This window comes from Schistocerca americana, chromosome X, assembly GCF_021461395.2.
Source record: "Schistocerca americana isolate TAMUIC-IGC-003095 chromosome X, iqSchAmer2.1, whole genome shotgun sequence".
Taxonomy (NCBI): domain Eukaryota; kingdom Metazoa; phylum Arthropoda; class Insecta; order Orthoptera; family Acrididae; genus Schistocerca; species Schistocerca americana.
Genome location: NC_060130.1, coordinates 386683756 through 386697731, shown reverse-complemented (window position 1 = coordinate 386697731; position 13976 = coordinate 386683756). Strand labels below are relative to the sequence as shown.

At 38.4% G+C, this 13976-nt stretch overlaps 1 protein-coding gene across 1 annotated transcript in view; it reads right to left on the bottom strand.

Annotated features, from left to right (window-relative positions):
* The window catches only part of LOC124554958 (8-oxo-dGDP phosphatase NUDT18), a 157604-nt gene extending 144027 nt beyond the window's left edge, over nucleotides 1-13577 (bottom strand). Inside the window, exon 1 of the mRNA XM_047128662.1 lies at nucleotides 13061-13577. Coding sequence (XP_046984618.1) covers nucleotides 13061-13166 — 106 coding nt within the window. The 5' untranslated portion in view covers nucleotides 13167-13577. The remainder of the gene's footprint in view (nucleotides 1-13060) is intronic.
* Nucleotides 13578-13976: the final 399 nt, after the last annotated feature.

The window sequence follows — 13976 nt, the reverse complement described above, 5'->3', positions numbered from 1 at the left end:
CACAGGCAGTTTTGTAAAAGATCTCAGGTAACACTGACGTAATTGCAAGAGTATAGTAACATTCTGCTATTTACTGTAATGAAGGTGGTCGCAACTGTCCTGAAGTGAAAATTTGTTTATCATTTTAATATAATTTGGTGTTCTGTCATTATAAAGAAAAAATAACCTTCAGGTGGCACTGTCGGGTGACATACCCTTACCATTCAGGCATAAGAAAACATTATGTTGTGCAGGATGATAATTGTTAACAGTAAGACCCATAAATACAGTAAGCAAACATCCCAAGCAAGATTTAAATATCAGTCTTATTGTGGCTTCACAGCTTTCAGCCCAGGCCTTTCTACTCACAATTTGGAGGTTTCTTGTAAAAGCATTGAAAGCATTTTGGGCGCAGAAGACTTAGGGAGAAATTGGAAGTTTGGCTAGGTCAAGAAACATAGTTCTATTCTCCTGCATATTTTTCCTACTTTTGCTCACTGCACATTACTTCTGCTTCCTGTGAATGCTCCTGTTTCACAATGCAACAGTCATACCATAGCTACAGGAAATGGTGTGCTCGTATCTTTTACTTACAAAGCTTTAGAAAAGAAACGGTCAAATTACATACATGGACACATTTAGTTTGGTTGTTAAGATAAGCATGTAAAGTTGTCCTCAATGCCTAACTTGGCTTTACCACAACAGTGCTGCTTCACCAGACATTATCCTCTGACCAATGAGCTAACAAACCCCAAATTATAGAGGAACCTACAGTTTAATGTAAACTAAAAACCATAATGTGACACGGAATTTTTGCATTTACAAATCATTGCTAGAGGTAAAAGAGGCTCTAAATGACAGAAAGAGTATCTGAACTGACTAGACATTGAAACCCTAGCCTTCAGATTTGTAGTCTGACCACTAAGCCAATGAACTATACATTTTTTACATATCTGACCTCACTGTTTAAGAGAATGTCACAAATTTGGTATTATTTTAAAGGCAGAAACAGTTATTTTAATGATCATCACAAAACACTGTATTACATTATTGTGCACATCAACATTCTCCGGCCAATCACAAATAAATGTCTCGGTTGGTTGGAAGCTTAAAGGGACCAAACTACTACCTTCTCAGACACTCTTTCGTCCAACAGTAGTCTACATTACTGTACATCAGAGGTGGCCTACCATGCAAAACCTAGGATAAGACAACCATGAGATCAAAAGGTCAATGCAGGCTACATAAGAAAGAAAAAAAAAAAAAGAAGGAAACAGGAGACGTAGGAAGAAAGGCAGGCAAGGTGCCCCATTTGGGGAGCAAACGAAAGCCCCCTGAAAGCAGAGTGCAATGACAGGACATACCACCAAGTTGAACTCAGAAAATATGATGAGACAAGAAGTTCTGGATAAAAATCGGGAGCAGTCCTCTGAGACCCCACTTGTGTAAGGTAGCGAGGATGTGTGTCACCACATGTCTTCTACGTTCTCCACAAAGAATAAGGGCTTTTTGGCCAAGAAGGGATTCCCGTCAGTCCTTGTGCAAACTGCTTATTGGGGTAGTATTTCTCTGCTTGCTGCTTAGCCCTATATTCCACACATGGCATACACAGGGAAGGGAACAATTTAGGATCATCTCTCTCTGCACTAAATGAGTACTTTCCATCCACAGATACTTCTGGGACCATATGTCCATCAGCACAAGGTAACTTCATCCACTTCATTTGCAGCTCATCCGCCATGTTGTCACCCATGGGGGCTCTCCTAATGGATGCCACCCAGCTTCAACAACGGCTACCTGGCCAGTAATCTGTTGTTTGGAGTCCCCGTGCCCCAGTCACAATGGACAAACACTGCTTGGAAGACATGGGAGTTTTCACCTGAGGCACCAACAGTGCAATCCCTGCATGGTCAGGGGGCTACCACCATGCAGGAACTTGACCCCCCCCCCCCCAATGGGATGGCTACCACGCTAGGTTTTGGGTGTACTGCCTTATTAAAGGGAAGTGTGCAAAGATGGAAATGCATATACTGCACTGTGCGACCTTCCCTTCACGCTCTACACTTGTGGAGAGTTCTGAAAATTGGTGGCAGGTCAAACCCAACAGTGGGGACCATGTATTTATTTAATGAAAAGTTGTAGACAATGTCAGAAGCGTAAACTCAATTCCCAAATCAAGCAGGGTCTGCACCAACAAAACCATCTAATGGAGATGCAGAGGGGAAAGGGATAATGGAATTATATAGTTGCAACACAGAAAGGAAGTAATGCTGCATAGGCTGGGGCATCGTGGTAGCCAAGTGGGTACTCGCAAAAGAAATGCGAGTCCCCTGGGGGGAATAAATGTCTTCCTTACTTCCTGCACTTTTAATATGGATTACACTTAGACAGCCACAGGCTTATGAAATCCTTCACAAGTATAAGAACAGGAATTGTAATTATTTCCTCCCATAACTTAGGTGAACATCAAATTCTACTTCAAATGGAGTAGTGGTCCTCCTACAACTTCCGATGATTTACAGCTCGCATACGACAATATATTAGAAACTACTTGGGTCCGTTCTGTACTGAAATATACAAAAGCCTGTTCTGCTTGCAGGTCACGATACTAGACATCTGCTTTGAACCATGATGATGCAACTGTATTGTGGTGTATGATTTCATGGTAGCACAGCATATTTGAAATGGATTGCATTTGCAGACGGCACACTCTAATTTGAGATGTCTATGTTTCTAAATTATTTGTGATTGCTGTTAGTGATTCACTGGACTTCCTGGGTTCTGTTTGTGAGAACAACACTGCAAGAGTTTGTGGTGGTTCATTAGTGGGTTATTGTGAAGTTGGCAGTTATGGGCAATAGATTCATTTTAGGGTTTGGAATTATTAGTGAAATGTGTTGTTTATGGTTGAAGATTTAATTTGGTTTCATTTTTTGTTAGTTACATATGTGACAATGTAGTTCACGAGTAGGTCTCCGCATAACACAATGGGAGACAACATGTTGTCCACGAGTAAATTTCGACAGTTGTTTGGTTTCACTGTCAAGTGTGTGAAGTGTTATGTTTGTTGAAAAGGTATGAGACTGAACAAAGTTGCTACATCCCAGACTACACACATGAAGGTGTTGTCATTGAGTGACTGCAGGAATAAACAAGATGACTTAAAGAAAATTTCTACTTGGTCTGATGAATGAGAGGTTTCTATAAATGTGGAAAAATGTAAGTTAATACAGCCGAGTAGGAGAAAGAGCCCTGTAACACTCAAATACAGCATTAGTAGCGTGCAGCTTGCCACAGTTACTTTGATTAAATATCTAGGTGTAACGTTGCAAAGCAGTATGAAATGGAATGAGTATGTCAGGTTGGTAGTAGGGAATGCAAATGTTGAACTTCAGTTTATTGGGAGAATTTTGGGAAAGTGTAGCTCATCTAGAAAGGAGACAGCATACAGAATGTTAGTGCACCCCAATCTTGAGCACTGTTCAAGTGTTTGGGATCCCCAACAGGTCAGATTAAAGAAAGTAGGTGCACTCAGCACACAAGTACTATGGAGATGTTTTGTGAATATAGGAATCACTGGAGGGAAGACTATGCTCTTTCTGCAAAACACTACCATGCAAATTTTGAGAACAAGCATTTGATGCCGACTGCAGAATGTTTCTATTGCTGCCAACATCCATTTTATGTAAGGACCATGAAGATAAGATGCAAGAAATTAGGGCTCATACAGTCATTTTTTTCTATTTGCACGTGGAACAGGAGAGAAGATGTTTAGTAGTGATACAAAGTACCCTGTGCCATGCATCATGTGGAGGTTTGTAAAGTATGCATGTAGATGTAGAGTATGTGGCACTGTCAGTGGGAGAATGTACCTCTTTCTATCTGGATGGGTTCCTGGATTGAGAAATCTAGGTTTGGCCAGTCGAGAGAAGGTGCTGATGACATTATTTTGCTATCACTCAATTGCCAGATTTGTGTGTCAGCTGACTTTTGTTGGTAAGTATGCTTTTTTGTTGCAGTATGTATGGCAAGTGAGTTTATGTGCACAAGTGGGTGTTAATGCAATTTTTACGATTGTTTTTCTTTTTTGTGTTGTGTTGACAGCTGTTGGCAGTTATACTGGATTGTGACCAATACGTATTAAGGAGGTTGTTTTACCAACAATAGTGAGGTTATGTTTTTGATATTAGTTATACGGGTCAGTTTTGTTTTATGGTACTGCAGATTTCATTTTAGCTATATAGATGAGTGAAATTTCCAGTACCGGGTTATGGAGTTATGTGTGAGTGTTTGTGGCATCGTGGACTTCGTTTGAGCTATTCAGGTTGACTGAAATTTCTGATATCAGTTTTTTTGGGCTTTTTCATTGTGATTTTGCTACTTACGGAGGACTTGCTTTGCTTTGATTTACCTATTTGTCTTTGTTTTGGTACGTTTTCATTATAGACTGCCGTACATTTAGTTTATCCCCACCTAAAGCCCCGAATTCCTATGTTGCCCCATTAGTATCACATTATTTCTACAATTAAATGTTTTTCACATTATTTGTGTCTGTTCACATATGTAGTTAATGAGTGATGTCATGGTCGCTTTACTGCATAAGCTTGCAATAGGGGTATGGCTACGAAACCTTTCACAATGGAGTCCTTGCATAAAAAGCTCAGCTCACTTGCAGCATCAAAGTCAGATAAAATTTCAAGCTCTCAATGATTGCCTCCAAAACTTTCGGAGGCTAGATCTGACTCGTGAAACTGGCAAGGCTCTCACTTTTATACCTAGAGGGTGGCATCTGTTTGGTCGGACTATGCCCTGGTGACCCCAAGGAAACAGCACGCTACGACCACAGATTATGTCACCGCTCCCAATCGAGGCTCACTTGCAGTGCTATTACTCGCATCGGATGGTAAACTGCAAGAAGTCTTCCTCCGTGCTCCTTCTTTATCAAGTGCACACTTCCATGCACTGCTAAGTGCATAGCTGATGTCTCCATTAAAGCTGTTTTCACATAGCCTAATTTCAACTGCTAGTCTAAATAGTATGATGCACGAGTAAGTTTTCTCATTTGATCAAACTAAATCTTGTGCTTTTCTAATGGGTTGCGCTCAGCCATGGCTGTTTTTTAATTCTTTTAATTCCTATATTTAAAGTGACTTTGATCCTCAGCACAGTGACCAGCAACAGTCCGTATAGACTGCTCCACTTAACTTTTGCCAGATTCAAAAGAAACATCATAAATTCCTTGTACTCTCAGGCCAAGATTATCTCAAATTTATATTAACTTCAAGGAAGTGAGGAGGACCAACACATAGCAGGGATTCCATTCTGTGGTGCAACAACTAACTAGGTAAGAGCCCTAAACAAGCATGGAATCATCAGTCTTCTGGTCATTTACAAAAATTAAAGAAATGTTGTGACCCATTACAGATGATCTTGGCCCGAGCGTATCTAGAATTTACAATATTCCTTGTGAGTGTGGCAAAAGTTGTGTAGACCAGCCTATACAGACTATTGCAAATCACTATGCTGAAAATCAGCATCATCTTAAACACATAAACTTCAAAAAATCAGCAGTGGTTGAGCCCAGCCTGTGAAATGAGGATACTTGCTCACCCATCACACTATTTGCATTCTGTGAGCAGGGAAGCAGTCGAAATTAGACTATGTGAAAACAATTTTAATAGACACACCAGCTATCTGCTTAGCAATGTATGGAAGCTTGCACTTGATAAAGAAAGAGTCGAAAGAAGACGTCTCACACTTTACTGCCCAATACGAGTGATGGTGCAGCAAGAGCAGTTGGATAGGAGTGCAACACAAATTATGGACATAGAAGCTGCCACCTCAGTACATGCCACTTATGAGGTCATCATGATGTAACCCAGCAAATCAGATGCCATCCTGTGGGTATAACAGAGAGAGCCTCGTCAGTTACTCAATAGTCAGACTTAGTCACAGCTGACAATGGAGGCAACCATTGAAGCTTGGTATTTTATCAGAATTTGCCACACAAGTAAATCAAGAACTTTAAACACATGTGTCAACCATCTTGATGGCATCGCAGGTCAAAACCAATAGGTAGTACTGCAATCTTCGGTTTTGCCCTGCTTTCTACACTGAGGAAGGTCTGGTGTATAACATAGGACAATCGTTACTTAACTCCAACATAATCATTTCTACTATACATTACTTATAAGGCAAACTTTGTTGTCACTGCGTTAGACATCATTTGCCGCCTGGAGAGTAATGGTACAATTCAAGGCTGAGAATTAAAACGCCCACAATTGTGTCCTACACATCATCAGTTACTGTCATTTGCCACTCTATGTTACGTTTCTCCTCCCTTTTGTTGCTACTAAGCTATAATGTTTTATATTTTTGTTTGATACACATTTCTCTTAATTTGAATACGAAAAGTGTAGTAGTGCAGGTAACGCTCTAATATGTTTAAGTTTAAAGAGAACTTTGGATGTTGAAATTGGAACACTATAGAAGTAAATGAACTTACTGCAATGAAAATCTCAACTTTCACATTGTAACTGTCTAAATATAATTCCATGTACCGTAACATTAAATGAAATTTTTATACTAAATACACAGATCAGTTTACAATATATTCATAGGAAGTGGTGTTTAATTTTTAGTGTGCATGCAAAATTATAAACAGAGGATAATTGTATAATTATTCCAATAACTGTTTGACCCCTGAAATGGAAAAAAAGCTGGAAGACTAAAAATTCATAATACTGATGGAGCTACAATAAGCAACAAACAACATAAGTTACTGCCAGCTTCTGATCGAGATACTAAATGTCAAATCCCTCACCCCTCCCACAACCAACAATGATGACAACAGCAACAACAATATGTGATAAATCTGCCTTTCTGTACCTTGTATCTCTTTTTCCAATTCTTAACTCAAAATGCAAATTTTCTCTTTTGTTTCAATTGGGTGACACACTTCTGAGTTGCAAAATATGTATAAACTTTATTTTTTTTCAAATTTTTGCAATGCATGGGGGCAGCAGAGGAACAATTCCTGCTCTGTGTAGACTGTTGTAGGGGGATATTGTGCAACTTTCTGAAACAATGCAGTCGTCATACCTATGCTTTGTGCTCCATATTGGGCAATGAAACTCTATGTGAGCAATGAGCTTTATTTTCTAATTGTTGTAGGTAGAATCCACAATGAACCAGGAACTATTTTGCATACGTTAGCAGAAGCTATCCAAATACAGCATAGCATAACAAAACAGAATTGGTCAACAGCTAGTCTACTAAAGTACTACTGCTTAACTTTATGAATGACAAAGTAGGCACTGATCTGAGACAAAACATTAAAAGGTCCAGATCATCTACAAACACATGTGCCCCCCCCCCCCCCAATCTCTCTCTCTCTCTCTCTCTCTCTCTCTCTCTCTCTCTCTCTCTCTCTCTCTCACACACACACACACACACACACACACCATTATTATACATTCAGCAATTCCTCTATGGGCTAGGAACTGTCAATCAGACAATTTCAGTTTGTGTTTCCATTATTTTTTTTATCATCACTAGGTGGAGATATTCATGGCTCAACACCTTACTCCTTTGTGTCACATACTAATGCTGAGTGAAGGGCAAGGTATTTCTCTTGTTTATGAATGTTGCTGTCATTTTGCAACTGTGACTGATTGACAATAAACTTTGCAATACCATAAATACACTGCAAGACTTATTTTCAGTGTTTCCAATTATTTACAGAGTCATTTACCCAGTGATTCTAAAGGTGAAACCATTTATTCTCATTATTACACGCTTCTGTACAACAAACAGTCTTCTTCACTGATGGGTTATCCCAGAATATGACTCCATATAGACATGTGAGGGGGGAAAAAGGTAAGACAACACACTACATTTTCACCTCCCTCTCAGAGTAGTCTTAACCTACAGAGCTGAAACATCTAAGAGGCCAGGTTTTAAATAAAATAAAAAAAAAAATAGTATTAAATGCTTTAGCATGTAGTTCTAACACCAGATTCACTGGAAATACGGAAGCGTCCGATCCCACCCGTCTGCTTTGACCCATGACGTCACAAATATGGCGGAAACAAAAACAAACACACACACTTTCCACAAGAAGCCTAATGACACTAACGGGACAAGCGCGGGAAATGAGGTGTTTTGGGTGGGGGGGGGGCAAACTAAATATAAACAAATTTAGACGCCTTGCGTAGCTACAACGTGTAAGTGAAGACAGCCATGCATGAATACCCACCCACCTCCCCAGGGGTCGTAACCCCTGCAACCCATAGAAGATGAAGATGCTTCAGTAGCTGATTAGTGTTTTTTGTCTTTTTTAAAAAAAATCTCACGGGATAGAACGAACAGATCAGAAAGATAAATATAATAAACTAAAACAGAAATTCGAGGAAACAGATAATTAAAATAAGTAATAAGTGTTTTTAAATTTTAAAAAAATCTCACGAGATAGAACGAACAGATCAGAAAAGTAAATAAAATAAGATAAAACAGAACTGGAGACAGCCACACTCAAACCAAACTCTGCGCCGTCATGACGTCACACGCTTCTGTCGACCCGATTCACTTTCATATTGTCCTCTAACGACCAGATAATATTGTAACAGCGACAGATACAATGATGAACATAAAAAGAACTTAGCGTACATGGTTCTGAGCATTTTAAAATTTGTGATATATCACTCCTACACTATTCATTGCGGTATTGTGGAGAAAAGTTCTAAACGAGATATCAGCTGTATAGAAGTGCCCTTAAGAAGACAATCTGAACCCTCATCTTTACTGCTCAGGGTTAGCAAAAATAGTCTTCTGTTCTTACATATTAATGTACAGTCTTTAAGAAAGAAGTTGGAAGAATTGCAGTACTGGTTAGAAACTTCCAACTGTGGTATACTTAGTGTAAACGAGCACTGGCTATATTCATCAGAAATTGACCTCAATATTCCATTTGGTTACTCCTTAGCTAGTAGTTACTGCAGATCAACAATTGGAAATGGGGGTGTTGCAATATATATTAAGAATGGACTAAATCTACAATACTTTATTACTGATGTCACAGACCTGTGTATAGACACCATCTTTGAGGCTGCAGTTGTACATATACCTAAACATAATATTATTGTTGCATCTGTATATCGCACACCATCTTCTAGTGAATATGAATTTATGGTAAATTTAAAAAAACTGTCAGTCTTACTAACTAAGCCTAAATAGAAAAACCAAAGAGTCTTAATTTTTGGTGATATTAATATGGATATCAAGGTACAGAGTCATGTCATATTGGAATTCTTGGATAGCCTAAGAGCTTTTGATTGCTATTGTTTAAATGATAAGCCTACAAGATATAATGCATGCTTAGACAATATAATAAGTAATATCCATGAAAATAATGTTGAAATTGGAGTAGTCAAGTTAGGCCTAGCTGACCATGATGGCCTATGGATTACAGTTCCAGTCAGCATTCCAGATGAACAACACAAAACTGTTAGACCTATGAATGAATGCAACATAAGAGAGATTAGAACTAGATTAAGGTCAGTTAACTGGAATGACATCTTATACAAAGATATGTGTGTGAATAACACAAGCAAATTATTTTTAGAGGAAATTGTAAGAATATTTGACGAGTGTTGTCCCAGATTGGTAAAAAGACAGAATAATAACCAAGCTCATAAACCACAGAGACTAAATAATTGGTTTACACCATACCTCAACAGCATCAGGATTATGCTTCTTATGTTTAAGGACAGATCTCATAACAGCAACGAGTACAAAGAGATGTACATTAGAATAAGAAAAATTTATAGATCTGAAATAAGTTTGGCAAAACGTAGGGCGAATGATAACTATATTCTTAAATCCAGAAACAGCTGTAAAGCTGCCTGGGAAGTATTTAAAAGTGAAATAAATGGACCAACAACTCAACTAGCTATACCCACAGCCCCAGATATCTTAAACTCACACTTTGTTAATTTCAGTTTACAACAAGATTTGTCTCCCCTCAACGCCATGCTTGATGCTAAAACTCTTAGGTTCAAATAAGTATGTAGTCCATAAATTCTGCTGGGCAACAGTAACTAAACATGATGTTAGCAAAGCAGTAGGCAAACTAAGTAGTTCCAAAGCAAAGGACTTCTATGGTCTGTCAAACTTTGTCATAAAGAAGATATCAAGTGATATTCTGCCCCCTCTAACCACTCTCATTAACCGTACATTACAGCAAGGGATTTTCCCCGACTGTTTGAAAATAGCAGTAACTATTCCCATATTTAAGAAAGGAGATAAATCAAATCCAAGTAACTATCGCCCTATCTCATTAATCCCAATAATATCTAAAATAATCGAAGACTGTGTTCACCAACAAATTAATCACTATTTTGAGAGGAATAATTTGTTAAGTAACTCACAGTATGGATTCAAGTCTAAACTATCCACAGTTAAAGCAGTTGAAAATATTGTTAGTGATACATATGATGGCTTTGAAAATAAATTAATCGGGTCGACAGAAGCGTCCGATCCCACACGTCGGCTTTGACCCGTGACGTAAGGGTGTTGTCGTGTGTGACGTCATGACGGCGCAGAGTTTGGTTTGAGTGTGGCTGTCTCCAGTTCTGTTTTATCTTATTTTATTTACTTTTCTGATCTGTTCGTTCTATCTCGTGAGATTTATTTTTTTAAATTTAAAAACACTTATTACTTATTTTAATTATGTTTCCTCGAATTTCTGTTTTAGTTTATTATATTTATCTTTCTGATCTGCTCATTCTATCCCGTGAGATTTTTTTTTTTAAAAAAAGACAAAAAACACTAATCAGCTACTGAAGCATCTTTATCTTCTATGGGTTGCAGGGGTTACGACCCCTGGGGAGGTGGGTGGGTATTCATGCATGGCTGTCTTCACTTACACGTTGTAGCTACGCAAGGCATCTAAATTTGTTTATATTTAGTTTGCCCCTCACCCAAAACACCCCATTTCCCGCGCTTGTCACGTTAGTGTCATTAGGCTTCTTGTGGAAAGTGTGTGCGTTCGTTTTTGTTTCCGCCATATTTGTGACGTCATGGGTCAAAGCAGACGGGTGGGATCGGACGCTTCCGTATTTCCAATTAATCTCCTGTGCTACTCTCCTAGACCTGAGTAAAACATTTGACACTGTATCTCATAGTACTTTGACCATGAAATTAAGACACTACGGCATGGAAGAGGACACCCTGAAATTATTAAAATCCTACTTAAGCAACAGTGTACAATTTGTTAGTGTAAATGGGCAGCTGTCAAACCCACAAACAATAAAAAGAGGTGTGCCACAGGGCTCCATACTTGGGCCCTTCCTGTTTGTAGTGTATGTTAACGATATGCCACAGTATTTACCCTGTAAAACAGTCCTCTACGCAGACAATACAACTTTTATCAATTCAGGACAGACTCTTGAATCTATACGAGAAAAAAAAAAAAAATATAATATTTGAAAAATCTGTTCATTGATTTAGTGCAAACACCGTATTCATAAATGAAACAAAAACTGAGGAAATATTCTTTAATTTTAAGGTATCAAACAAAGAAAATAAGTCCGTTAAACTGCTAGGAATGACGATTGACCAGAAACTTAGCTGGGATAAACATATCACATACGTCTGTTCTAAACTTGCACGTGCTATGTTCCTACTTTATAAGCTTAGGAGTAATGTCAGCCAAAACTTACTGCTGCATTCATATTTTTCTTATATCCACCCCCATCTTGCATATGGTATTCTGCTCTGGGGAAATTCTCCCAATTCAATATCAATTTTCAGATGGCAAAAAAAGCTCTTCGATGTATAGTGGGTTTATCTCCTAGGGATACATGCAGGGAACATTTCAAAAAACTTATCATGATGACAGTTCCTTGTTTGTACATCTATTATTGCTTACTACACGTAAAAGAAAACATAGCTCAATATCCCCTTAGGTCATCTGTCCACACCCACAAAACAAGACGAAATCACACAATTGATCTGCCATACTCTAGACTGTCTACGATACATAATAATTATATATATGTAGGCCTCGAACTGTTTAATATGCTCCCTAAAATTGTACAAACAGTATCTGAAAGTAAATTTAAGACAACATTGGGTCAATGGCTCAAAGGTAAAGCATTTTACTCAGTTGATGAATTTAAAGATTGTAATATGGCAGATTTGCTGTTTTAATATAGAGAAAGGTACCTCTGCCTGTAGTAGGACCTAAATTTGTATCAATAGCTTAGGATAATGACATAGTGTTATCAACATGTATATGATAATGACATAGTGTCATCAACATGAATACTCCCTGCTTAATATAAATCTGTATAATGTTTTCCTTTTTACTGTAAAATTAATAATATATAAAATTCCAAATGTGTCCTATTGTACTACACTAAATTTCATATGATTTATATATACATTGTTATGAGAATATAACCATCTTTATACTGTAATTGAACTTACTGACGAAGCCCATTGTATAAGAAAATACTGAACGGCTAATAAAGATTCTTATTCTTAAAAAGATCTTTAATCTTAGCCTTAAAAAAAAAAACGGCAGATAACAATGAAAACATTAAAAATGGTTGACAGGGTGTTGCTTGAAACAATGTAATGGAAACCATGGTCTCCATCCATAGAGAGAGAGAGAGAGAGAGAGAGAGAGAGAGTGAGTGTGTGGAGGGGGGTGGGGTGTCTAGAATTGGCTTTCCTGGTTCAGGCTGAGTGATGCTACATGTTTCGTACTGCAAAGCCATACGAACTAAGTTCTCCGAAGCTTAGAGGCATTACACTATTGCTCAAAAATCAGACCACAACTGCACAGTGAATGTGACTTTTTTCCCAGACAATGTTAATATCGTCACCATTCACCTCACTCGAACCACAAAAACATTCGGTAAATACACAGAGTCATCTAAACATAATAATCCTACACCTGTTTCACATCAAGGAAGTAATGGCTATTCGGTTCTCTACCATTCTTAACATTTCCTGGCATTTTATTACGCTAACTCATGAAATTTGTAAAATCACAAAACATGACAGGCACACCTACCACTTGCTTCGTTTTGTTCCTCCAATGTAAAATCGCAATAATCTTGCGTTTCATCCGCCGCGAGGCCGTTTAATATAGCCGAAATTGTGTCTTCTATTCGATCCATACTGAATTTCACACTAAGTACTGTTATAAAAAGGACAGGCGTGGCACATCAAATACAGTAAACACTGTGCACCCGTTACTTAACCTTTACTGCTGCCTACATCATCACCAACCATTACCATAAGAAACATGCATCAAGCTTCTTCGGAACGCCGTGTTTTCACAGGCAACGAAAACTTGCGCATGCAGTCGCAAACCAACACACCGCCAGTCAACTGGCCTGCTGGCTTAAAAGACGGTGGACCCACACACAACGCTCTATCTGCGCAGACAGATCGTAGGGGGTCGACAGGAGATTTTTACAGGTACGATATGTGCGCAAGTCTGGACGATGAAGGTTTGAGCAGAACTGCTCATATTTGTGCGCCCAAATCACATCAGTCCAGACAAATCGTAGCGTGTGTGTAGGGGTGCGAAACATGTTTCAGGCATCTGTCTGTTCAGTCTAGTGCTTCTCTTCTTTGCATACACAGTAAAAACTAAATTCGTTGCTATGGATCAGTCCTTTAGGGAGTTCATTGGTGCATTTATTGGAATACATTAGAGTCACACAAGTCTGTAGATAGGTAAGATCACGGGTTACATCGATCAAGAAAGCAGCTGTTTATTGTTCTTTAACAGAGAAAAGAAGAGCAATTAACCCTTTCGCAAATCGAAAATTGGTATTTTTTTTAAGTCGTTGGAAAAACAACTAAAATTATTATTCATTCAATACTGCCTGGTCCATAATCTATCGTGCAGCGTAGATAACATAATTTAAAAAAAGAAATTTGCAGAGGTATGAGATCAGAATATTGTGTTAAGTTTAAAA